This window comes from Leopardus geoffroyi, chromosome A2 (genome assembly GCF_018350155.1).
Source record: "Leopardus geoffroyi isolate Oge1 chromosome A2, O.geoffroyi_Oge1_pat1.0, whole genome shotgun sequence".
Lineage (NCBI taxonomy): Eukaryota > Metazoa > Chordata > Mammalia > Carnivora > Felidae > Leopardus > Leopardus geoffroyi.
Window position 1 is genome coordinate 153822391 of NC_059331.1, and position 25219 is coordinate 153847609.

General features: G+C 37.5%; 1 protein-coding gene across 2 annotated transcripts in view; it reads left to right on the forward strand.

Annotated features, from left to right (window-relative positions):
* The window catches only part of TRIM24 (tripartite motif containing 24), a 124299-nt gene that overhangs the window by 45202 nt on the left and 53878 nt on the right, over nt 1–25219 (forward strand). For both annotated transcript variants that reach the window (XM_045495811.1, XM_045495810.1), the window contains exons 2-3: nt 16190–16308; nt 24557–24704. In XM_045495811.1, coding sequence (XP_045351767.1) covers nt 16190–16308; nt 24557–24704 — 267 coding nt within the window. The remainder of the gene's footprint in view (nt 1–16189; nt 16309–24556; nt 24705–25219) is intronic.

The following is a 25219-nucleotide window of genomic DNA, read 5'->3' on the forward strand; positions in this document are numbered from 1 at the left end:
TTTTCTAAACTGTTTTTGCAAAGCCTTTCTTATGTGTATTGACCCGTAATCTTGGCATTCAGCCTGTGACATCTTAGAGAATATTTTTAATATGTGGATTTTTTTTTTAGTGTATATGCCTCTTTAGATTTTTTTTAAAGTTTATTTATTTGTTTATTTTGAGAGAGAGAGAGAGAGAGAGAGAGAGAGAGTGTGCACTAGTGGGCAAGGGGCAGAGAGAATCCCAAGCAGGCTCCACACTGTCAGTGCAGAGCCCCACGTGGGGCTCAAACTTACAAACCATGAGATCATGACCTGAGCTGAAATTAAGAGTTGGATGCTTAACCAACTGAGCCATCCAGGCACCCCAACCTCTGTAGATTTTTTTTTTTAATGTTTATTTATTTTTGACGGGGAGAGAGAGAGAGACAGAGCACGAGCAAGGGAGGGGCAGAGAGAGAGGGAGACAAAGAATCCGAAGCAGGCTCCGAGCTGTCAGTACAGAGCCTGATGCAGGGCTCAAACTCACAGACCTCAAGATCATGACCTGAGCCGAAGTCGGACGCTCAACCGACTGAGCCACCCAGTTTCCCCGAACCTCTGTAGATTTTCTGATAGATGCTACCAAAGAAGTTGCTATAGCCTGCAGAAACCTTATACTACTCAGATCACAAAACTCCAGAATTTTAGATCACGAGATCCTTACTGTCCACCCTGGAACCACTAGCCACTTGAGGAATGTAGGCTGCTCTCCCCACATTGCAACAGGATAAAGGAAGGAGGCGTTGTGGGTGGTTCACCCAAGCAACTCTTTTTACCAAAGGTCAGCAGACTCTCTCTCCATTAAGCGCTTCTCTGGTTGCTATAAATGTGTGAATAAGCTCCAGAGTTTTGAAATTGTGGATTCTGATAGTTTGTTTTGTTTTGTTGTTGTTGTTGTTTTTTCTAGCTTAATGTTTGTTTTGGTAGAGAGACCAACTCCTGAAGCTGCAATTGTTTTTGACATCCTTTGTTGCCACTTTTACTGCTTTTTTAAAGTAAATCATAGATTTGGCATTTGATCCTTAAATACCTTCACTTGCATCTCCCAGAAATAACAACAGTCACCTTAATAATCCCATATCATTATTGTGGGTAACTAAAGTAGCTATTATTTTCTAATATTCTAAGGTTAGTACACATTTTCACATCTTGTTCTCAAAATGTCCTTTACAGTTGTATTGTTCAAACCAGAATCCAGTCAAGGATTAGCTACATTTAGTATTTTCTTTCTTAAATCTTTCTTAATCTAGAATAGTTCCTTCTCCTATTCCTGTTTCTATGATTTGGACTTGGTGGAGAGAACAAGTCAGTTGGATTGTAAAGTATTTTGCATTCTGGGTTTCTGTGATGTTTCCTCATAGGCTCTTTAAGTCATTCCTCTCAACTGGAAGTTTTAGGTGATTAAATTCAGGTTGAACCTTGTTGGGTAATAATACTTCATAGAAGATGCTATATTGTTTAGATCGCATCGCATCAGGAAGAAAATAATGTCAGATTTGCTTATAGAATAGTATATTGAGGTTGACTGGCCAGATCATATATTATAAAGTTGTTGAACTTTCAAGTAGTACATCTTAATTGATCTTTAAAGATAATTCTACTGGGTTTAGAGGTCTGGCTAGGCAGTTATTGTATTTTGCTCATGAGAATTAGGTGATCAGTCTTACTTTTGTTGATCTTTTTTCTTTTGCTTTTCAGATTTTTCTCTTTGTAGGACTTATCACTTCACTTCTATAAAATTCTTAGTTATATTTGCTTTCAATCCATCCTTTTTGCAACAACGATTAAATACTTGTTTTATATTTTATATGTATAAGTCTATTTCCTGAGTCTGTTCTGTTTGTTTGTATTTCTTTCCTTATATAAATACCATCCTGTCTTGATTACTGTAGCTCTATAGTAAGTCTTGAAATCAGATAGCATAAGTCTTCCGAATTTGTTAATTTTTCAACTTGTTGCTATTCTTGGTCCTTTGCATTTTCACATAAATTTTAGCATGTTTGTCAGTTTCTACAAAAAAGCCTGCTGGGATTTTAATTGGGATTGCAATGAATCTTTAGCTTAGTTTGGGGAAGAAGGAAAAACCTAACCATATTGAGTGTTCCAATCCAGGAACATGTTTGATATCTCTTTTAAGGGTCATCTTTAATTTTTGTTTCTTAGTTTTTATTATACAGTTCTTGCACATAACTTGTTAAAGTATTGGTAACTATTTCATGTGGCTTTTGTGTGTGTATGTATGTATGCTTTACAATTGTTTACATAGGTGATTATATTTCCTGTGACATCAGTTTTACTTCTCCCTTTCCAATATGTTAACCTTTTATGTTTATCTTGCCTCTTTATATGAACTAAAATAGCTTGGAGTAGAAGTTGTGAATGGAAATCCTTGCTTTCTTCCCAGTCACACCAGAAAGCATTTAGTATTTCATCATTAACTACGTTAGGTGTAAGATTTTCACACATGGATTTTATTAGGTTGAGGAAGGTTCCTTCTATTCCTAGGGTGTTGAAAGTTTATCTTGCATGGGTGTTGAATTTTTCAAGGATGGTCATATGGCTTTTCTCCTTTTTTTTTTATTAATGTAGTGAATTAGTTTAATTTATTTGAAAGCTCAACCAACCTTGCATTTTTGTAGTTTCCTTTGTATCTTTTTCTGCATTTGACCCTCTGATATTTTGTTAATGGTTTTTGTTAATCTTTGTGAGAGGTATTGATCTGTACTTTTCTGTCCTTGTAATGATTGCATCTGATTTTAGTATCAGGGCATTATTGGTTTTATAAAATGACATGAGAAGTGTCCCTTCCTTTTCTGTCTTCTAAGAGTTGTTTAGAAAAGTTGGTGTTATATTTAAATGTTTGAGGGAATTCACCACCAGTTCCTTCTACATCTTCTCTTTTCTTGGTGAGAAGGCTTTTAAATACAAATTGAGTTTCTTTAATTGATAAAGAGCTATGCACGGTTTCTTCTTTTTTTTTTTTTTAAGTTTATTTTGAGACAGAGACAGTGTGTGCAGGCAGGGGAGGGACAAAGAGAGAATGGGGGAGAGAGAGAATCCCAAGTAGGTGCCTCACTGTCAGTACGGAGTCTAGCATGGTGCTCGATCTCATGAACCGTGAGATCATGACCTGAACTGAAATCAAGAATCAGATGCTTAACTGACTGAGCCACCCAGGTCTTCTGTTTTTTTGAAGATTTTGAGAATTGTGTCTTTCAAAGAATCAATACATTTAATCATGCTGATCAAAATATTCCCATACTAGCTTTTATAAGGTCCACAAAATCTGTAGAATGACCTCTATTTTTATTTCTAATTTTTTCATTAATAATTTTTTGATTAGTCTAGCTGAAGTATTAATTTTAACAATCACCCTACCCCCCTCCTCAACTGGCTTCGGTTACATTGCTTTTTTCCCCTCTTTATTCTCATTTTCTTTATTTTTATTAAGTAGTTTCTGCTCATTGTTTCCTTCCTTCTACTTTCCTTGGGATTAATTTGCAATTCTTTTTCCAGCTTCTTGATGTGGAAGCTTCCTAGATCATTGATTTTTTTTTATGCCTTTCTTCAATTTCCACATATGTGGGAGTTTTCCATTTCTTCCTGTTTCTAATTTCTAAGTTTATCACATTGTGGTCATAGAACATATTTTGTGTGTTTTTAGTTCTTTTAATTTATTCATACTTGTTTTGTTGCCCAGCATATGGTATATCTTGGTAAATATTCTGTGCACACTTAAAGAATATGTATTCTGCTAACTTTGGGTATTTTTTTTTTTAACATTTTTTTCTTTTTTGAGAGACAGAGCATGAGTGGGGGAGGGGCAGAGAGAGAGAAGGAAACACAGAATCCAAAGCAGGCTCCAGACTCTGAGCTGTCAGCACAGAGCCTGACGCAGAGCTCGAAATCACAGACTGCAAGATCATGACCTTAGCTGAAGTCACATGCTTAACTGAGTCACTCCAGTACCCCTAACTTTGGGTATTCTTTAAACATCTATTGCAGCAAGTTATTTGATTCTTTTGTTCAAGTCTTTTATATCATTACTTACTTTTATATTCTACTCTATTGATTACTAAGAGAAAAGTTAAAATCTGTTATATGGATTTGTTCTCTCTCTCTCTCTCTCTCTTTTTTTTTTTTTTGGAAAGAGCAAAACGTTCTTATTTTGGTGAAACCTTTTTTTTTTTTAATATGAAATTTATTGTCAAATTGGTTTCCATACAACACCCAGTGCTCCTCCCAACAGGTGCCCTCCTCAATGCCCATCACCCACCCTCATCAACCCTCAATTTATTCTCAGTTTTTAAGAGTCTCTTATGCTTTGGCTCTCTCCCTCTCTCTCTCTCTCTCTCTTTTTTTTTTTCCCTTCCCCTCCCCCATGGTCTTCTGTTAAGTTTCTCAGGATCCACATAAGAGTGAAAACATATGGTATCTGTCTTTCTCTGTAGGACTTATTTCACTTAGCATAACACTCTCCATTTCCATCCACGTTGCTACAAAAGGCCATATTTCATTTTTTCTCATTGCCAAGTAGTATTCCATTGTGTATATAAACCACAATTTCTTTATCCATTCATCAGTTGATGGACATTTAGGCTCTTTCCATAATTTGGCTATTGTTGAAAGTACTGCTATAAACATTGGGGTACAAGTGCCCCTATGCATTAGCACTCCTGTATCCCTTGGGTAAATTCCTAGCAGTGCTATTGCTGGGTCATAGGGTAGGTCTATTTTTGATTTTTTGAGGAACCTCCACACTGTTTTCCAGAGAGGCTGCACTAGTTTGCATTCCCACCAACAGTGCAAGAGGGTTCCCATTTCTCCACATCCTCGCCAGCATCTGTAGCCTCCTGATTTGTTCATTTTAGCCACTCTGACAGGTGTGAGGTGGTATCTCAGTGTGGTTTTGATTTGTATTTCCCTGATGAGGAGTGACGTTGAGCATCCTTTCATGTACCTGTTGGCCCTCTGGATGTCTTCTTTAGAGAAGTGTCTATTCATGTCTTCTGCCTATTTCTTCACTGGATTATTTGTTTTTTGGGTGTGGAGTTTGGTGAGTTCTTTATAGATTTTGGATGCTAGCCCTATGTCCGATATGTCATTTGCAAATACCTTTTCCCATACTGTTGGTTGCCTTTTAGCTTTGTTGATTGTTTCCTTTGCAGTGCAGAAGCTTTTTATCTTCATGAGGTCCCAATAGTTCATTTTTGCTTTTAATCCCCTTGCCTTTGGGGATGTGTCAAGTAAGAAATTGCTGCGGCTGAGGTCAGAGACGTTTTGTCCTGCTTTCTCCTCTAGGATTTTGATGGTTTTCTGTCTCACATTTAGGTCCTTCATGCATTTTGAGTTTATTTTTGCAAATGGTGTAAGAAAGTGGTCTAGGTTCATTCTTCTGCATGTTGCCGTCCAGTTTTCCCAGCACCATTTGTTAAAGAGACGGTCTTTTTTCCTTTGGGTGTTCTTTCCTGCTTTGTCAAAGATTAGTTGGCCATACTTTTGTGGGTCCAATTCTGGAGTCTATTCCATTGGTCTATGTGTCTGTTTTTGTGCCAACACCATGCTGTCTTGATTACAACTTTGTTCTCTTCTCAGCTGTATCAATTTTTACATTGTGTTATGAAGCTCTGTTAAGTGCATTTCCATTTAGGATTATATATCTTTGTAAGGAATTGACCCCTTTATCTTTATACATTGTCCCAATTTATATCTGGTAAAAGTTCTTGTTCTGTTGTCTCCTCTATCTGATATCATTATAAAATTGACCAGGTTTTCATAGGCTTATTGTTGACTGTGTATCTGTTTGCATTCTTTTATTTTTTTTTAACCTGTGTTTGTATTTAATTGGGTTTCTTATAGGTAGTATTTAATTAAGTCTTCTGAGGGGCACCTAGGTGGCTCAGTCAGTTAAGCAACTGACTTCATTCAGCTCAGGTCATGATCTCACGATTCACAAATTCAAGCCCTGTGTCAGGTTCTGTGCTGACACCTCAGAACCTGGAGCCTGCTTTGGAGTCTGTCTATACTGCTCTCTCTGCCCCTCTCCCACTCGTGCTCTGTCTCTGTCTCTCTCAAAAATAAATAAACATTAAAAAATGTTAATTAGGTCTTTTGTTATATACACATGTATGTATCTTTAAAGAGGAAGCCATCCTGGTATTGATGGGACCATGGACAGAGCATTATTTTGCACAGTGTAGATCCTCTAGTTTTTAAAAAAGTCCCCTGGATGTTGGAATATAGTTTCCTGACTGGTTGTGATCCATCTCATGGTCCTATCATTGAACTCACTTGTGTCTGTAATACAGCATTTAATAAGAGGCTTTAAATCCACATGTCTTTCTTGTGGAGATGAGTAGCCAAAGAGTTGCCAGTCATTCCTGGCACTTAATGTCAAAGCATAAGCCGTGCATTATGCTTAGGTTTAGAAACTAAGACTTCACAAAAAGCTGTAAACATTTAATTTGTAGAAAAAAGAATAAAACCAAATCCTAGTAAGTTCATTTTAAGTCCATTTGCTTTTATAAGTGTATAATTTATAATGTGTCATTAAGTTCCTACATCAGTCATGTGACCTTAACAGTTGTCTAAACATGTTTCATGATTTCACTTCACCAACACAGAAACTTACATTTAGATGGGTAATGAATTTATAACTCCATAAGTCCTTTTCCTTTAAAATACAGAAAATAGGGGTGCCTGGGTGGCTCAGTGAGTTAAGCGTCTGACTGCGGCTCAGGTCATGATCTCACAGCTTGTGAGGTCGAGCCCTGCATCCGGCTCTGTGCTCACAGCTCGGAGACTAGAGCCTGCTTCGGATTCTGCATCTCCCTCTCTCTCTCTCTGCCTCTCCCCTGCTCGCTCGCTCACTCTCTCTCTCTCAAACTAAATAAACATTAAAAAATTTTTTTTAAATATAAAATGCAGAAAAATAGGGGCACCCAGGTGGCTCAGTCATTTAGGCATCTGACTTTGGCTCAGGTCATGATCTCATGGTTTGTCTGTTCCAGCCCCATGTCAGGCTCTGTGCTGACAGCTCAGAGCCTGGAGCCTGCTTCTGATTCTGTGTCTCCCTCTCTCTGTCGCCCTGCCCACCCTGTCTCCCACCCCGACTCTCACTCTATCTCTCTCTCTCAAAAATAAACAAACATAAAATAAAAATGCAGAAAAATATGATACTGAAGTGTTACTTGTTTCAATAAATAGTGGTTTCCTTGTTTAGCTACTTCCCACCACATACTCTGTAGTCTTCTTACCTTGCTATCAGCTAACAGAAGCAGTTTATAGCATTTGTGAGATCCATTTGCTTTACTGTTTCTCTTTAATTAAAGTTGAGTCCCTACTTTCCTTTTGTATTTCAGCTTTTCCCTCTTCAAAAATGAGAGTTGAGTTATGTCTCCAGAGTATTCTCAGCCTTCCCAGGATAGTGTGTCAAAAAAATCACTTTCTTCATACAAACATTCAGTTATTTAGTGTATAAATGCAGTGTCTGATTTTTCTTATGTTGACAAATCTTAGACTTGGAGTGAAGTTTGAGAAGAGACACAAATTTAAGATACACCAACATTTTGTTACATCTAGGTAGAAGTGCATCTGTGACTCCAAATTCATTTGTAATGTTAGTAGATCATACTTTGAGGGAATCAGGTAGATAAGTTCATGCTGGTCCTTTCAGGAGTCAACCGTTAGCCTAAATTTAATTGGAAGGCACAAAGTTCATAATGCACAGGTTTACCAGGTACTAGCCTGACATTGTTAGGCTTTTTTTATACATTTATTCATATAATCCTTATAAAAATCCTGCCTCAAATTTGTTCTAACGAATGTGAAACATTTAGCACAATAACTGGCACACAGTAAGCTCTCAACATGGTAAACATTATCATCATGATGATCATTTACTGTTGTTTTATAGAAGAGGAAATACAGGCTTGAAAGATTTAGGGGTTATAGAGAAATAAATGAAAAGGAATAACCTAGGTGTATATGGTTTTAAGGTTCATATTTTATCTTTTTTATTTAAATATGTTCCATGTAGAATGTATAGAAGATGTGTCATTAGGCAGGATTGAAATCCCAGATTTGCTGCTTAGTAGTAGTATGACCATGGACAAGTGATGGTGATGAGTTTTTTGATCTGTAAAATGGGGATTATACTTAATTAATTCACTCCCTAGAGCTGGGTTGCTCTGAGGGTTATTAGTCCCCTACTGACTAGCCTAGAGTTAGAAGAGAGCTCTGACAAATGCCAGCAGATCTCTGACTGGGTCTGAGGTCTCATTTGCACCATCCATCCATCTTCCTAGGCCTAGGAAGGAGTCTAGTTCAGGAACAATAGATGGGTTGAAGTTAGTACTAGGGAGGAAGTGCTGCATCTTTCCTCTTTGCTAGGCCTAGCCATTGTCCAGACTTGTGTGCTAATCATTAGCACCCAAGTCAAGGAGATGGATGGTGCAACTGAGACCTCAGACCCAGTCAGAGATCTGCTGGCTTTTGTCAGAGCTCTCTTCTAACTCTAGACTAGTCACTAGGGGACTAATAAGCCTCAGAGCAACGCAGCTCTAGTGAGTGAATTAACATATTTAAATAAATGCTTTTCTTTATAGTTCATCAGCTAGGTATACTTTACATAAAATATTTTACTTGGATTTTTGAACTTAAATGGTATATATATTCTGTTAGGACTTCCTTTCTTTACTCAAAATAATTTTCGGGATTTAGTCATGTTGATAACACTTAAGTACATTGATTTCATTGCTATGAAGTATTTTATTAAATATACCTTAGGATTTTATTTCTACTGTTGATGGACATTTGGATTGTTTCCAGTTATGGGTTTTTGTGAAAAATGCTGTGATGAACATTCTTGAGCATGTCTCCTGATGCTACAGTATAAGAGTTTCTCAATGTTGGAATTGTGAATCATACAGTATATATATTACTAAGCAGTTTATTCATCATTCACCAAATATTTATTGAGCGCTGTGCCAGGTACATTTTTAATTGTCTTGGAATACCAGTGAACTAAACAGACTAAAATCTGCCCTCGTGGGATTTATGTTCTATTTGGGATTGCTAGACAATAAACAATAAACATAAATAAATAAAAGGATAAATCTGGGGGAAGGGGGAAGAATTAGAACAAGATGGGATTATTTGTACAGGAAGGTAGGTGGGGTTGCAGGCGTCATCAAAGGTAACGTTAGAAAACAGACTTAATGGAAGGTACATACCACTTAAAAGATTTTTAACCTAGGGGCGCCTGGGTGGCTCAGTCGGTTAAGTGTCCAGTTTTGGCTCAGGTCATGATCTCACAGTTCATGAGTTCAAGCCCTGCATTGGGCTCTGGACTGACAGCTCAGAGCCTGGAGCCTGCTTCAGATTCTGTGTCTTTCTCTCTCTGCCCTTCCCCTGCTTGCTCACTTGCTCTCTCTGTCTCTCTCTGAAAAGTAAATAAACATTAAAAAAATTTTTTCAACCTAATTAAATAACAAAAAGAAACAACCATGGCCATTAAACACTCATAGTGATGAGTGATAAAAGTAAAAATCTCAACACTTCTTAGAGAATTATTTTTCTTTAGTTAATCAGATTTTAATCCTTCCAGTTTCTGGAAGGATATATTCTGGATGCTAATCTCTACCAATATATGCAGAGGACCTATAAATGTACTCACACTTGGTCAAATAGAAATTACATTTTCTGGGACACCTGGCTGGCTCAGTTGGTAGAGCATGGGACTCTTGATTTTGGGGTTGTGAGTTTGAGCCCCACATTGGATGTACAGATTACTTATAAAAAATAAAATAAAATCTTAAAAATTAGGGGCTCCTGGGTGGTTCAGTTGGGTAAGCGCCCGACTTAGGCTCAGGTCATGATCTCACCGTTTGTGGGTCTGAGCCCCATGTCGGGCTCTGTGCTGATAGCTCAGAGCCTGGAGACTGCTTTGGATTCTGTCTCTCCCTCTCTCTGCCCCTCTCCAACTTGCACTCTATCTCTCTCAAAAATAAACATTAAAAAAAAATTTTTTAATTAAAGTTCCCCATTAACTCTATGGTTAAAAAGATACTGTTAGCATTTATTTGGATTTTAAATTGATTTAGGTCAAATTCAGCACCTTACACAAATGAGATTATTTTTTTAAAGTTTTTAGTTTATTAATCCTCTCATGAAAAATCTGCATGATCACCACAGATCAAGTCACTGCAGGATCTTTACCCCTTCTTTTTGTCAGCACCAACATTGGCTTTTGCAGTCCCCTTGACTTTCTTCTTTCTGTTCTTGAGTTTTTTCGCAGTGTTCTTGACATCTTTTTCTTCTTGTTTAGGACATGCCTTGCACATCTATGTTTGGATTCATTTTTCTTTGCATAATCCAAGGAATCACAAATCATACCAAAGCCAATTGTCCTGCCACCAGCAAGTGGATTCTGAATCTAAATACAAAGAAGACATCTCCTTGGTCTTGTACACTTTGGCTAGTTTTCCCCGAATTTCTGGCTTAGGTACTGTTGGGTTTCTGAGGTGAAGAAAATCAGTGACCATGTGTTTCTGCTGAAGTAATGAGTTGGTCGTGACTTCCTGGTCTGGATAGTTACTATGTTGTTCGTGATGGCAGCTGAGCTTCAAGCAGCCAGGGAGGAAAAGAGAGCCAAATAGGATTCTCAATTCATGGACTAATATCTTATCTGTCAAAATGATGTGATCTATTAACCCATGTTTTCTAAAATATTTTTGTAAAGTGTAGTAGTACAGAGCCTGCGCTTGGGTCAGTCAGCAATGAATTTAGATCATAGCTCCACTGCTCTGTGACTTTGATCAGGTTAACAAGATTTACTGATCTCTCTTTATTCATCTTTAGGAATATAAAGCAGTACATACAAGGAGAACACCAAATAAATGTCCAGGCATGAGATTGTCAATTCATATGATTAACGTTATGCTTAATTTATTTTTTTAATTTTTTTTTAACGTTTATTTATTTTTGAGATAGAGAGAGACAGAGCATGAATGGGGGAGGGTCAGAGAGAGGGAGACACAGAATCCGAAACAGGCTCCAGGCTCTGAGCTGTCAGCACAGAGCCCGACGCGGGGCTCGAACTCACGGACCGCGAGATCATGACCTGAGCCGAAGTCGCCGCGCAACCGACTGAGCCACCCAGGCGCCCCTATGCTTAATTTTTAAGAAACTGCCAAACTATTTTACAGAGTGACTGTACCATTATACATTCCCTCTGGGAATGTATGAGAGATCCAAAAAAAGTAGCAATAATACCTATGTATTAGTATCTTGTCATAATCTTAATTTGTGTTTACCTGATGGCTGGTGATGTGAAACATCCTTTCGTGTGCTTATTTGACATGTATATATCCCCACTGGTAAAGTATCTCTTCATGTGTTTAGCTTATTTTCTAATTGGGATGTTTGTTCCTTTATTGAGTTTTGAGAGTTGTTTATATATTGTAGATATGTATCCTTTGTCAGACCTCTGGTTTGCAAATATTTTCGCCCATTGTGTAGTGGTTTTTTTTTTTTTTTTTTCCATCTTCACAAGTATTTCGCAGAGCAAAGTTTTTAATTTTGATGAAATCAAATTCATCCATGTTCTTTAATGATGGGTTGTGTTGTTGATATGTCTAAGAACTCTTCAAGTCCTACGCCCTTAAGATTTTCTCCTGTTCTCTTCTAAAGTTTTTATAGATTTATGTTCGGTATTAAAATCTGATCCACTTTGAGTTAATCTTATACAAAATGTAAAGTTTAGGTTGAGGCTCAATTTCTTGCCTATGAATACCCAGTTACTCCGGTGTAATTTGTTGAAAAGTATTTCCTTCCACTGAATTATTTTCACACTTTTGTCAAAAATCAGTTGGGCTTGTGTGGGTGTATTTCTGGATGCTCTATTCTGTTCCTTTCATCTATGTGTCTATCCTGCCAATATTACCCTGTCTCAACTACTCTATCTATATAAGTCTTAAAATTGGTTAGTGGTTCCTCTCACTTTCTTTTTTTCAAAACTGCTTTAGCTATTTTAGTTCTTTTCCTTATCCACATAAATCTTGGATTAACCTTGTCTATACTTCTAAAAAAATTTTGCTTAGGATTTTGATAGGAGTATATTGATCTGTAGATCCATTTGGGGAGAATCAACATCTTTACTGAAATGAGTCCTCCAATCTGTGAACACAGTATATCTCTCATCAGCATTTTGTACCTTCAGCATTAAGATGCTTTTACGCATTTGTCAAAAATGAGTTGACCCTACTGGTGTGGATCTATTTCAGTTCTCTGTTCTGTTTTATTCATCAGTGTCTATCCTTTAGTCAGTAACAGACCTTCTTGATTACAGTCTTGAAATTGGATAGAACAGTTCCTCTATTCTTGTTTCCAATATTGATTTAGCTATTATTGTACATTTGCCTTTCTATATAAATTTTAAACTAATCTTGTCTGCATCTACAAATAAAATGTTGCCGGCATATTAGGAATTGTGTTAAACCCACAGCTCACATTAAAGAGAATTGACATCTTTATTACACTGATTATCCCTGTCCGTGAACACTTTATGTCTCTCCATTTCTCTAGATCTTCTTTGATTTCTCTCCTTAGAGTTTTGTAGTTTTCAGCGTATAAGTCCAATACACATTTTGTTTGGTTTACACCTAAGTACTTTGGTTTGTTTAGAGCCAATTTCCAAATAGTTAGGGTGCTATTGAAATTATTTCATATTGGGTAAGTTATAGTAGGTTGCACTCTTTGAGGAGTTTGTTTCACTTACATCATTAAATTTTTCTGACTAGTGTTAGTATTCCTCTGTTACCTTTTAGATGTCCATGTGGTCTGTAGTGATACTCCCTTTTTTCATTCTTTATGTTTGCTAAATTATATCTTCTCCTTTGTCATCTTCAGTCTTGGTGAAAGTTTGTTAATTTTATTGGCCTTTTCAAATAACCAGCTTTTTCTTTCAATGACTTTCAGTTTTCAATTCCATTGGTCTCTGCCCTTATATTTATTATTTTCTGCCTCTTATGAGGTAGAAATTGAAGTCTGTGTTCCTTACTCTGCCTCCCTTGACATCTGGAAGAGGAGGGCCTCCTCCTTACCAGTAGATGATGTGGAAGAGTCTTGGTACTTCTTGATACCTCCCTGGTTGATAGGGCAAATGGATGTCTATTAACTGCTGCTCATGTGTTCTTTATTGACACATCTAAGGAGTGGGGACAGAGGGACAGGAGGTTACTGGTAGGCAGTGGTAAAAGTTCTGAATGTCCAATAGGCCTTTTCTTTTTTTCTTTTCTTTTTAATTTTTTTAACGTTTATTTATTACTGAGAGAGAGACACAGAGCATGAGCAGGGGAGGGGCAGAGAGAGGGGGAGACAACAGAATCTGAAATAGGTTCCAGGCTCTGAGCTGTCAGCACAGAGCCCGATGCAGGGCTCGAACTCACAAACTGTAAGATGATGACCTGAGCCGAAGTTGGTCGCCCAACCAACTGAGCCACCCAGGCGCCCCCAATAGGCCTTTTCTAACTCCATCCCAGCATAGAGATAGAGGAGTACCTCATTATTTCCTGGAAGTGTAAAATCAGGCTCTTCATGTGGTCTCCACTGACACTGCAGGATGAAAGCTCCATTAGCACCCAGTAAGGATGAAAGCCCCAGGTCCCCACCAGGCTTCTGTGACAAACACAGCAGTGCATAGTGGGGGTACTTGATTTCTGCTAGTGGAAGTCTAGGCTTCCCACTGGGCCTGTGCTGGTGGGAAAGGGAGCACAGTTTTATCTGTGGTGTTTGGCTGGAGTAGAGCAGTTATTGCCTAAAAGTTTTGTCTTGGTAGGCTCCCCCTTTCCTGGACCGTCCTTCCACAGAAGGTTTCTGTGGGATAGTTTTTTTTTTTGTTTACACCTGTTGATGTTCCTAGGATGGTGACTTCATGAACATCCACTTTGGAATACATGGGGCTAAAAGAAAATCCAATGAACTTATCACTGTCGTTCCTTGGGTTCTGAGATCTGTAGCTAGTCTGCCGCCTTCTCTCTACCTTTCAGTGCTCTTACGATTGTTTCATATAGAAGGCCTAGAGTTTTTAGCTGTACTTATCTGGAGGAATAAGGAAAAATATGTTTACTCAATCTTTCTCTTTTTAGAAATGCATTGTCACCTAATTTGTGGATTTTTATTATTCTTTGTCAGCACATGTTGGGTGTATCTTTAGACTAGCTGTATTTCTTGAGTGAAATTGAATTCATTAATATTTCCCTTAATCTCTTGCTTTTTGTTTCTTGATGAGAATTTTATTCCTGCCCTAAGGTTACAGAGATGTTTTCTTACATTTCCTTGTGAAAGTTTTAAAGTTCTTAATCTTTTAAAAGTATTATTGTTTTTAACTGAGTAGTGATCTAATTCATCCCCCTCTCATGTTAGAGAACTATAGCACCGTGAAAAGTTCATCCCTTTTCCCATTGATTTCTAGTGCCACATCTGTCATGTATAAAATGTACTTATATGTGAGCCTTTTATGTGTATTCTTTTCCATTTTTTTTATCCTTACATAAATTTCACACCATTTTATTTACATAGCTTTAGAGTAAGTCTTGTTATTTGGTAGACAATGTCTCCCAGCTTATCAAAATTCTATTGAAATTCCTATTGGGATTATTAAAACTGCATTGAATGTATAGATGTTTGGAGAGAACTGATATCTTTACCATCACGAACATGATTTTTCTTAGATATTTTTAAAGGTTTCTAAATTTAGCTTAGCATTTTTCTCCACAATGACCTTATATATTTAAAACAATTATTTCTGAGTAGTTAGTATTTTTTGTTGCTATTGTAAAGTAAAATAGGTTCTTTTTAATTAAAAAAAAATAGTGCTTGTATATACAAATGAAAATGGCCTTTGGGTTGCTTTGTATTCATTCATATGCATTTCATTTTCCAAAAAAATGTACCCGGGAACATTATTGCAGTCTCCTTGGTACAAATTATAGCATCAAATGAATATTAGATTTTTAAAATTTTAGTCAAAAATTTAGATCTTAATCAATTCATAATTATTTATTGATTTCCCAAGTACTATGGAAGATGATTTCTCTCCTCCCCCAAAGGAACACTGTTTGCACTTGTTAAAGGAAACTAAATAGTGTTTCTTAATAATTTCCCATGGAGATTTTAAGCAAAACAAGTATCTTTGTGCTCCCCTTTCAGAAATCCTGGTTCAATAGGTCCAGAGAAAATCAGAACTCTGTATTCATTCATTCATTCATTCAGGGAGAGAGAGTATGAACGAGGGAGGGGCAGAGAAAGAATCCCAAGCAGACTCTGTGCTCTCAGCATGAGCCCCACTTGGGGCTCAGTCCCACAAATTGTGAGATCATGACCTCAGCCAAAATCAAGAGTCCGGCACTCAACTGACAGAGCCACTCAGTTTCCCCTAGAACTCTTTTCTTTTAAACATCTCCCCTGTGGTTCTACACATGGATATTTGAAAACCACTGCTAGGAGAAGTTGCTAAACAATAAAAAGAGCAGCCCATAGGGATGCTTATTCGGGGGGGGGGGGGGCGTGGGGGGCGGGTGGAATCTCATTTAGAATAATGAAGTTTTAGTCATTATTAGGTATATCCCACACCTACTTTATTTATGGTGCACACACGCATACTTATAATCCATATATGTATATAAACTGAATTGCTTTGTGTTAAGTAGTGACAGGTATGAGTTTGAAGAGAGTGGACATTGTAAAAGAACCCAGTTACAGTTTAAGTGAGATGTGCTCGTTTAGTGCTTTGTATTTTTGTATTAAAACTTAGAATGAGAGCTCATGGATATAGAGAGCAGATTGGTGGTTGCCTGAGATGTAGCGGATCATGGGTGGGTGGAATGAATGAAAGGGGTCAAAAGGTACAAGTTCCCATTTATAAAAGGAATAAGTCATAGGGATGTAATATATAGCATGGTGACTGTAGTTAACAGTACTGTATTGCATATGTGAAAGTAGCTTGGAGAGTGTTTTGAAAATTCTTCTCACAAAAACTTTTGTAACTGCATGGTGACAGATGTTAACTGAACTTATCGCGGTGGTCATTTTGCATTTAAATACAAACAGTCAAATCATTATGCTGTACAAACCAAAAAAACTTAGAACGCAATTTTGTCTTTCCCAGTTGGAGTCATTCGATGTCCAGTTTGCAGCCAAGAATGTGCAGAGAGACACATCATAGATAATTTTTTTGTGAAGGACACTACTGAGGTTCCCAGCAGTACAGTAGAAAAGTCTAATCAGGTAAGTGTATTAAGCCTTAAAATGTTTTGCCTCTTTTTTTTTTTTTTTTTTTTTAATGTTTGTTTATTTTTTGAGAGAGAGACAGAATGCAAGTGGTTAGGGGCAGAGAGAGAGGGAGACACAAAATCAAAGCAGGCTCCAGGCTCCAAGCTGTCAGCACAGGGCCCAACGTGGGGCTTGAACGAACGAACTGCGAGATCATGACCTGAGCTGAATTCGGACGCCTAGCTGACTGAGCCACCCAGACGCCCCATATTGCCTTCTCTTAATGAAGCAGCCTAAGTTACTGAAGGACGCTAAAATAAAAGGTGTCTGACCCCCTTTTGACCATTATGTCTATCAAATTATTTAATACTTTAAAAGGAATATAAAGAATAATGAATAATTCATCTTAAGGATTAAAACAGTGCCAATACAGAAGCCTTGCTTGTACCCTCACCTTCCCTTTCCCTTCAGAGGAAACCATTATTCTGTATTTGATAGTATTTCATTTTTTTGTAATTTTACTCTATGTATTTCTTTTTTTTTTTTTTTGCAATTTTACTATATTTTGACAGATTTTCTAAATTTTAAGACCCTTTTTTCATTTTTTTCTGTTTTAATGATGAACTCTATAATGATACATATGAAAAATTGTATGTCTTTGATTAGTATGGTTTCACATTTTAAGAAAATTTCTTAATGGTATTAAGAAAAAAATTTCTTAAAATTTCTGCATGGTATTTCTTTGAAAGCCTCATTTGGTAACATTGTCCGGGTATTGCACTTAGAGGCCCACTGGTGTTTTTCTCTTTTCCCCACTTCCATATCCCACATGTAGAACATTTCTGTTGGCCCCTTAGATCTATCTAGATGTCCAGTCCCTGGAAGATGAACTGTAGTGCCTCTCGTGGAGGTCAGCTAGGATTGATTCTGTAGTGTACACTAAGCGTAGTATATTAGTCTACTTTTGAATTAGGATTGATTGATGATTTCTCTAGGCAGTTCCTTTAATTTAGCACACTAGATCTGTGAAGGAATTGAATCTATGAGAAGAAAATGATTATTAATCTAAAATGTAAAAATCTAAAAAGTAATCTTTAAGACACTTTACTAATCACATAGCTAAGTTTCTGTACTTTTCACTTTCAGCTTTTCTTGTTGGTTTCTTGGGGGAACTGTGGGAATTTAGGGCTCATCTTATATACATCTGTTACTAACAAAAATACCTCTTTTGTTTCAAAAGTGTCCACAGTTCAGGGGCGCCTGGTTGGCGTCTGACTTCAACTCAGGTCATGATCTCATAGTTCGTGAATTCGAGCCCCACATCGGGCTCTGTGGAGCCTGGAGCCTGCTCCAGATTCTGTGTCTCCCCCTCTCTCTGCCCCTCTCTAGCTCATGCTCAGTCTCTATCTCTCTCAAAAATAAATAAATGTTAAAAAAAAAAAAAAGTAAAAAATAATAATAATAAAGTATCCACAGTTCATCAAAGGCCAAACCAGGGCTTAATGCAGAGAATAAACTTGCTAATTGTTGTGAAACCAGCTTTAAAGAATAGAAATGTAGTTATTTATGTGAACTACAGTGTCAAGTACTTAGCTCTTCTGAAAGTTTCCCTGTGAATACTACTGATTTTTTTTGTCTTCTAGAGTGTCATGTCACTTTCATATATGATTATATTTATACTACATAAACTTTGTTAGTCATATCACTTGAACTCTAGTAGTACATGTGCATGCTCAATCCAGAAAATTCAAAAGCAAAGCAGCATAAATAATCAACAGGATGGAATAATGATCTGATATGAATTGACGATGGTAAGAGATGAGAACTGAAGGGATTCTAATCTAAAGGACAACTCTAAGAGGCTGCTTTTTTCTTCTGTATATCAATTAGTTTTTAGTAAGTTTATTGACTCTATTTTGGTCACAGAAACATAATAGGAAGAAGTTATAATCAGTTAAACTAGAAATAGAGTCCAAATTGACATCTTCAATGTAGGTAAGTGAGGCTAGGAGAGTGTTAAACCTGGTTCAGGAATAGGGTACTTGTTAGGGATATTTTGGGAATGAAGACTAGAGAGGTAATAATGTGGGATGAATTGGAGGTAGAAAGGCCTAGGCAAAAGGTATTGAGAGCTGAGCTAGCCTAGTGGCAATACGAGAAGGAAGGGGATAAGTTACAGCTCACACAAGGTTTTGATGTACCTGATTGGATGTGGAGGTGAGAGGGACCTCACTGCCAAGATGGTGGTGCTTTTCACAGAGATTAAGAGGTAAGGGAAGTAGATAGAGAATTGGTTTTGAATGTGATTGAGTTTGCCTCTGAGACTAAGGTGATGTCATCTGTGGTCAAACTGGAGCTCTGAGGATAGTTCATAGCTGAACAAAGATAAAGCTTAAAAAATGTTTGTTACAGATAATTTTAGGCATTACCAAGAGAAGGGACAGTTTCACATAACAAACTCCCATGTACACATACCTAGCTTAGTAGCCATCAACTCTTGTTTTATGTTTATCCTGACACCCTTCCACATACTATATTATGTTGAGGGTAATCTAATCCATAAATCTTTCAGTACTTCTTTGGAAAAATAATTTTTTATAAACCTAACCAGCATATTAATTTCACATGTAAAAAATTTTACAGTTAAACCTTAATATCATCAAACACCCAGTGATATGTGTCTCTAATTCTTATGGTTTCTTTTTTTAAACAGTGGTTTGTGGGGCGCCTGGGTGGCGCAGTCGGTTAAGCGTCCGACTTCAGCCAGGTCACGATCTCGCAGTCCGTGAGTTCGAGCCCCGCGTCAGGCTCTGGGCTGATGGCTCAGAGCCTGGAGCCTGTTTCCGATTCTGTGTCTCCCTCTCTCTCTGCCCCTCCCCCGTTCATGCTCTGTCTCTCTCTGTCCCAAAAATAAATAAAAAAAAATAAAATTTAAACAGTGGTTTGTTTCTATAAGGATCCATTAAGGCCTACACAGTGCATTTGGTTGATTTGTCTCAAATCTATCTTTTAATTAATCTCAAAATACCCCTTTACTTCACTAGTTTTCTTTTTCCTCCCTTTAATTTGTTAGATAAACTGGGTGTTAGTCCTGTGGAGTTAGCCTTATTCTGCATTTTGCTGACCATCTTCATAAAGTCATTTAACATGCTTCTCTGTTTCCTGTATTTTGTGTATACTGACAGTAAATAGGTAGAAGCTGATTTCATTTCAGGTCCTTTTGGGTTAGGGGGCATAAGAATACTTTCATCCATATGTCTGCAGAGCTGGCTAGTAGCTTGACCTGTACTTCAATCAGGAGGCATATGAGTTTTATCTGTCTTTTTTCTAATGTCAATGACCATTAATGATCACCACCATGATTTCTTATTAAGTTAGGGCTTTGAAAAATTGTGACATTCTCATTCTGTCATTCCCCTATATTTCTTATCTGGAAGAGAAACAGAAGCCTTCCTTCATTTATTCTTTGGTTACATACATAGCAAAGGTAGGTTAAGTACTTGGTTCATTTCCTTTAGTTGCTAATTTTTAGAATAGTGACTTAGTTTCTTAGCGTTCTTCGGAGATAACTAATGAGTGGTGTGTTTGTATCTTTATGAACTCATGGATTTTTAATATAAAAGGTGTTGTAGTAGTTAGTTGTTTTTAATTGATGATCAAATTGTGCCATCTTGGCAATAGGAGCCTCACATTGATTCCTGAGTCATTCTGATAGAATCGCAGTAGTCCTTGCTGTCTTCCCTACTTTGTGTTTTGACGAGATTTTGTTAGGATCTTTGGTTTCTTTTAGTCACACATGGTATCTGGAGACCACAGTATGGGTGCTAGGGGTATTCACTTTAAAAAAGAGAAGTGACTACACTTACAGTGTTGAGCACCGAGAGATATATAGAATTATTGAATCCTAAAATTGTACACCTGAAGCTAATATAGCTGTGTTAATTATATGTCAGTAAAAAAGAATAAACAAGTCCATCTGGCTTGGTTTTGAATTTAGGCCACATAGTATCTCCTGGGGCACAGTCAAAGGATCTTCAAACACATGGAATTTTGGAAAGAACCGTGTTAGAGTTTCTGAAATGTTTATTAAGTGACAGGGAAAAGGATAAACAGAATGCCAAGTGAGTATTAGATGATAGAAAACTGTAAACCTTAGTAAGGAAACTAGCATTTTTAAGAAGGCTGAGATTTTAGAAAAGTCATAGGTGCAAATTTTTTAACAGAAAAGGGAGCCTAGTGGTCAGAATATACTTACCAAACGAACAAATTTCTGGAGCAAAAATGTGAGAAATAACTTCAAGAGTTCAAACAGCAAGTGTCTGTTCTCTACATCAAAAAAACTAAATCTTCATCCCCTTGATACCCAAACCGGTAGATAATAATATAAAAATTTGGTGTACAGGTATTTGTTCTTTATGATACCAAATGTCCAACTGTGACGTTTTTGTTGCTGTTAGTTTTCTGCAGAGGTGGCTAGTAGCTTGACCTGGTGTCATGCAGAGTATATGAGAAATAAGGGTTGTAGCCTTGCCTTCTGGGCTGTCCCTTAGGATAACCAGAGTCTAGATCATCTCTAGTGCAGCCATTCTTTGAGGTTCTACTTTGACCCTGTTGAGGGTCACAGAAGGCTCCCTGTTTCCCTTCCCTACCCTCACTGCCATGGAAGGGTCATGTGAACAGCACCAAGAAGACTGCTTATTTATCAGGAGAGTCGTGGATCTGCTGAAAATTCACATTCAGCGGAGGGAGTAAAGTCTGTGATTACCAAATATGAATGTATTCCACTGCTAAGCAAACAGCCTGATTTGAGGCTTATGAGAAGTTACTGAGGGAGGACATAACGTCTATCTCTGAGATTCTTGTATGTGGAAGACCTTAAGAAGAGGAGGCATTTCATCTGGCTCAGTAGTGCACTCTCCAAAAATAAAGTGTGCTTCCTTATGAGGTAATGGGTGCCTGGTATTTGAAAATATACAAGGAGCAACTGTCTAGGAAAAAAAAAAAAAGATAAAATAAATGTAAAAGCAAAAAAGTAAAACCTACAAATCTAAATTGGACTTACAAATATCAATATGTACTTGTGGTGTATATTGATATATGTGAGTCCAATTTAGATTTGTAGGTTTTACTTTTTTGATTTTACATTTATCTCATTCATCCAGTATTGGAAATCTTGGTTCTTAATTACAGTGACAAAATCATTTATTTTCTCCAAATATATATATTATACATTATATTATAGGGTATACTGTATCAGTTTTGGTAAAATCAGAAGCCATCTTAATCCTGAAAATTAACTAGATATAAACTTGTTTACTGAAAGGTAAATAAATACTTAAAGTATCATAGAGATAGCAACCATAAGGAAGCGGCTGAGGGAAAAAGGAGAAACTAGTCAAAGTTAGAAGGGTCTTGTGGAACGTCAGTTCAGACCTCTGAACAGGCGATGTTTCAGCCTTGGGATTGCAGACCTCAGAGGAGCAGGCGTCGGCCTACTGTGTCAGTATCTCCAAAGCTGGTTCCATGAGGACTGGAAAAACTGTAGTCTGGTGGGTGCTAAGTGCTGCTGGGGGAGGGAACGGCTTCTGCCAGGGTGAGGCAGTATTGATGGGTCTGATGTTCACGGAGAATGCAAGCAAATAAAAAGACAGCTAAGATGATCAAGTACTACTTCCTCTGGCACTGCAGTCTTCCTCCAGCACCATCTCTTGTTAGAATCCAATGTGGACCCAGCTCATAAAGCATAAATACAGTCTGCAGAGTAAGAGTATAGAAGAATAGAGATGGTGCTGAAAGTAGAAATTATAGAGTTGTTTCCGTCAAAATAGAAAGAAAGGAACACAGCAATTACTACATGCATGCACTGGCGATGGTCAATCAAATCGTACTTTTTTTTTTAGTTTTTATTTAAACATGAGTTACCATACAGTGTAATATTTTAAAGTTTACTTGAAATAAATAATTCTTTGTGTGGTTAAACCACCCACTTGATAGTTTAATTTGCTTTTGATTTTTAGGCATTTAATTTTTTTTAACATTTATTTATTTTTGAGAGAGAGAGAGAGAGGGAGAGAGAGACAGAGCATGATTGGGGAAGGGGCATAGACAGAGGGAGACCCAGAATCTGAAGGAGGCGCCAGGCTCCAAGCTGTCAGCACAAAGCCTGATGGTGGGGCTCAAACTCATGAACTTCAAGATCATGACCTGAGCCGAAGTTGAACACTCAACCAACTGAGCCACCCAGGTGCCCCAGGCATTTAATGTTTTTAATTTAATTTGTGAAATACAGTATATTGAGAGAATTTAGACTCTCACTGTTTAATCTACCCTATAGGTAGCCATTTAATTTCCTTTATTCTTATGTTTAAAATATTATTTCATATGTAATTTTAAGTAATTCTATGTTTAAAAAATATTGGCAAGTGTCATTTCACCCATCCCCATCTTTCTTAGATAAGCACTAGCATGATTTACTTTTCTACTTTGCTTTTTTATTTTACTTCATATACTGAGATCTGTCATTCTCTTTTTTTTTTTTTTTTTAAACCTTTATTTATTATTGAGAGAGAGACAGAGCATGAGCATGGGAGGGGCAGAGAGAGAAGGGGAGACACAGAATCTGAAGCAGACTCCAGGCTTTGAGCTATCAGCACAGAGCCCGACGCAGGGCTCGAACCCACGAACTGTGAGATTATGACCTGAGCTGAAGTTGGGCGCTTAACCGACTGAGCCACCCAGGCGCCCCCGTCCTCTTTCTTTTTTGTAGCCTAGTGTAGCCTAGAGGTTAAATTTTAGGTTATATCTTTAAAGACATCATAATTGAAGCTAAGGCTGTAAGGATGAGACAATTCCCGATTCTAACAAAAATCTACAGAGGGAGGAGGAAGAGTGGGGGGTTACATCCAGAGGGCATCAGAGAGATAAGAGGATCTGGAGATATCAAGGAATCCAAATGGTTTCTAGGAAGTAGGAGCCAGGGGCTTTAATGATGTTAGAAAGGTTAAAGATAAGAGCTGAAGAAAAGACAGGTTCGATGAATGAAAATGTTATCCATGTATTTGGAATTTAGCTAAGGTAAAGCACTAACTGAGAGGGAGGGGGGCGGAATTTCTTCTCCCCATCACAGAAGATAACATAAGGAGTGCTTCTCTATAACTTTAATAACTGTTCCCAGAGAATAGTGACACCATGTAAAGTTACACAAGCTGGAAACAAAGAAGCTTTCCCTTCTTCACCTCCCGTATCCAGTGCATCTTCTGAACCAGTCAGTTTCACTCTCAGTCTCCCTCATTTATTCCCACTTCCACCCACTCTCACTTAAAACATTGAAAAAACCCTCTTACTTGTCTCTGCAGGAAACACTTCCCCCTTTTCTAATCTATTCTCTATATTGCAGTGACAGTGATTTTTAAAATTGCAAATCTGGCCATGTCACTTACTTTAAAGCTTTTAGGAGACTTCATCAGACAAGGACCAAAATTGTCATATGATCCTGCTTGATCTGACCCCTGCCTGCCTTGCCCCTCACTTCTTCTCTTGCCAGTCTTTCCCCTTGATCCTACTTTGTGCCAGTTCTTTGAACCTGCTGTGCTCCTTTTGCCTGGAGGCTATTGTACATGCTCTTCTCTCTGCCTAGAAGGCTTTTCATTAATAACTGATGACTCAACTTCCATACCTTAATGTTAATATGATCTCCTTAGAGAAAGCCTTGCCTGGGTAATCTCTGACTTTCTGCAGTACTCCAGCCCCACTAAAATGAGATCGTTTCCCCTATCATAATGCTCTTTAACTTCTCATACTTTATGGCACTTCTCAGTGTGTAATTGTGTATTGGTGTGAGCCTTACAGTAATGTTTGTGTACTTCACATTTAGTCTTCACCACGACTCAGTAAAATCTGTTATTAACTTCATCTTAGAGAGCATTCTAAGTAACCTGCCCAAGACTACTCAGCTGACGAGTGGGGAACTGGGATATGAACCCACACTCCCATCTAGGACACTCAGCATCATAGGGCAGGAACCATGTTTGCTTTTCCGCATTGTTCTATCCTCAGCACTTAGTACAGTGCCTGGAATATTTGTATATTGAATGAAGGACAGTATTATATATCCGTTTCATAAGTTTATAAATTTAAATTTACAAGCACTCTTAAGATAACTGATAGAGATCAAGTATGGTTGGTATATCATTTTTATATGACGAGTGGTTTGACCACCTTTTCATTTTTCTTAAAAATTGACGTGACATGTTTCTCTTATTAGGTGTGTACAAGCTGTGAGGACAATGCAGAAGCTAATGGGTTTTGTGTAGAGTGTGTTGAGTGGCTCTGCAAGACATGCATCAGAGCTCATCAAAGAGTGAAGTTCACAAAAGACCACACTGTGAGACAGAAGGAGGAAGTATCTCCAGGTAATAAATTAGTTCTTTTAACCTCTTTTTCTCTATCCTTCCCACCCTTATCTTCCTTCCTGTACTGACTTTGTTTTCATACACTTGTAATAGACTCCTGTTTTTTTCTTTTTTTTTTGTTTAAAAAAAAGGAGGTGTATATTGTAATTGAAATTTGAAGACATATATAAATGACAAATATAAACCCTCCTCTTCCTATAAATGGCTTAATTTGGTGCGAATGTACAGCAAATGAAAAAAAAGTTGCTTTTTAAACTTCTCTGATCACTTATTTCTAAGGTGTGACAAGAGGTGGGCTTAACAAAAGTTTTACAACTCCTTTCCCTCTGATATTGTTGTGGTAAACCGGTTTTGTGATATTTGATATGTAGATAACTGAAGAAGCTCTGCTTTTTATGTAATTTATGGCTTCTCAGTTTTTATTGTATCGCTTATAAAGATTACTAATATTTTATTATACTAAAATATATGTAACTTAAAACTTGCCATTCAAACCACTTTTACAAGTACAATTC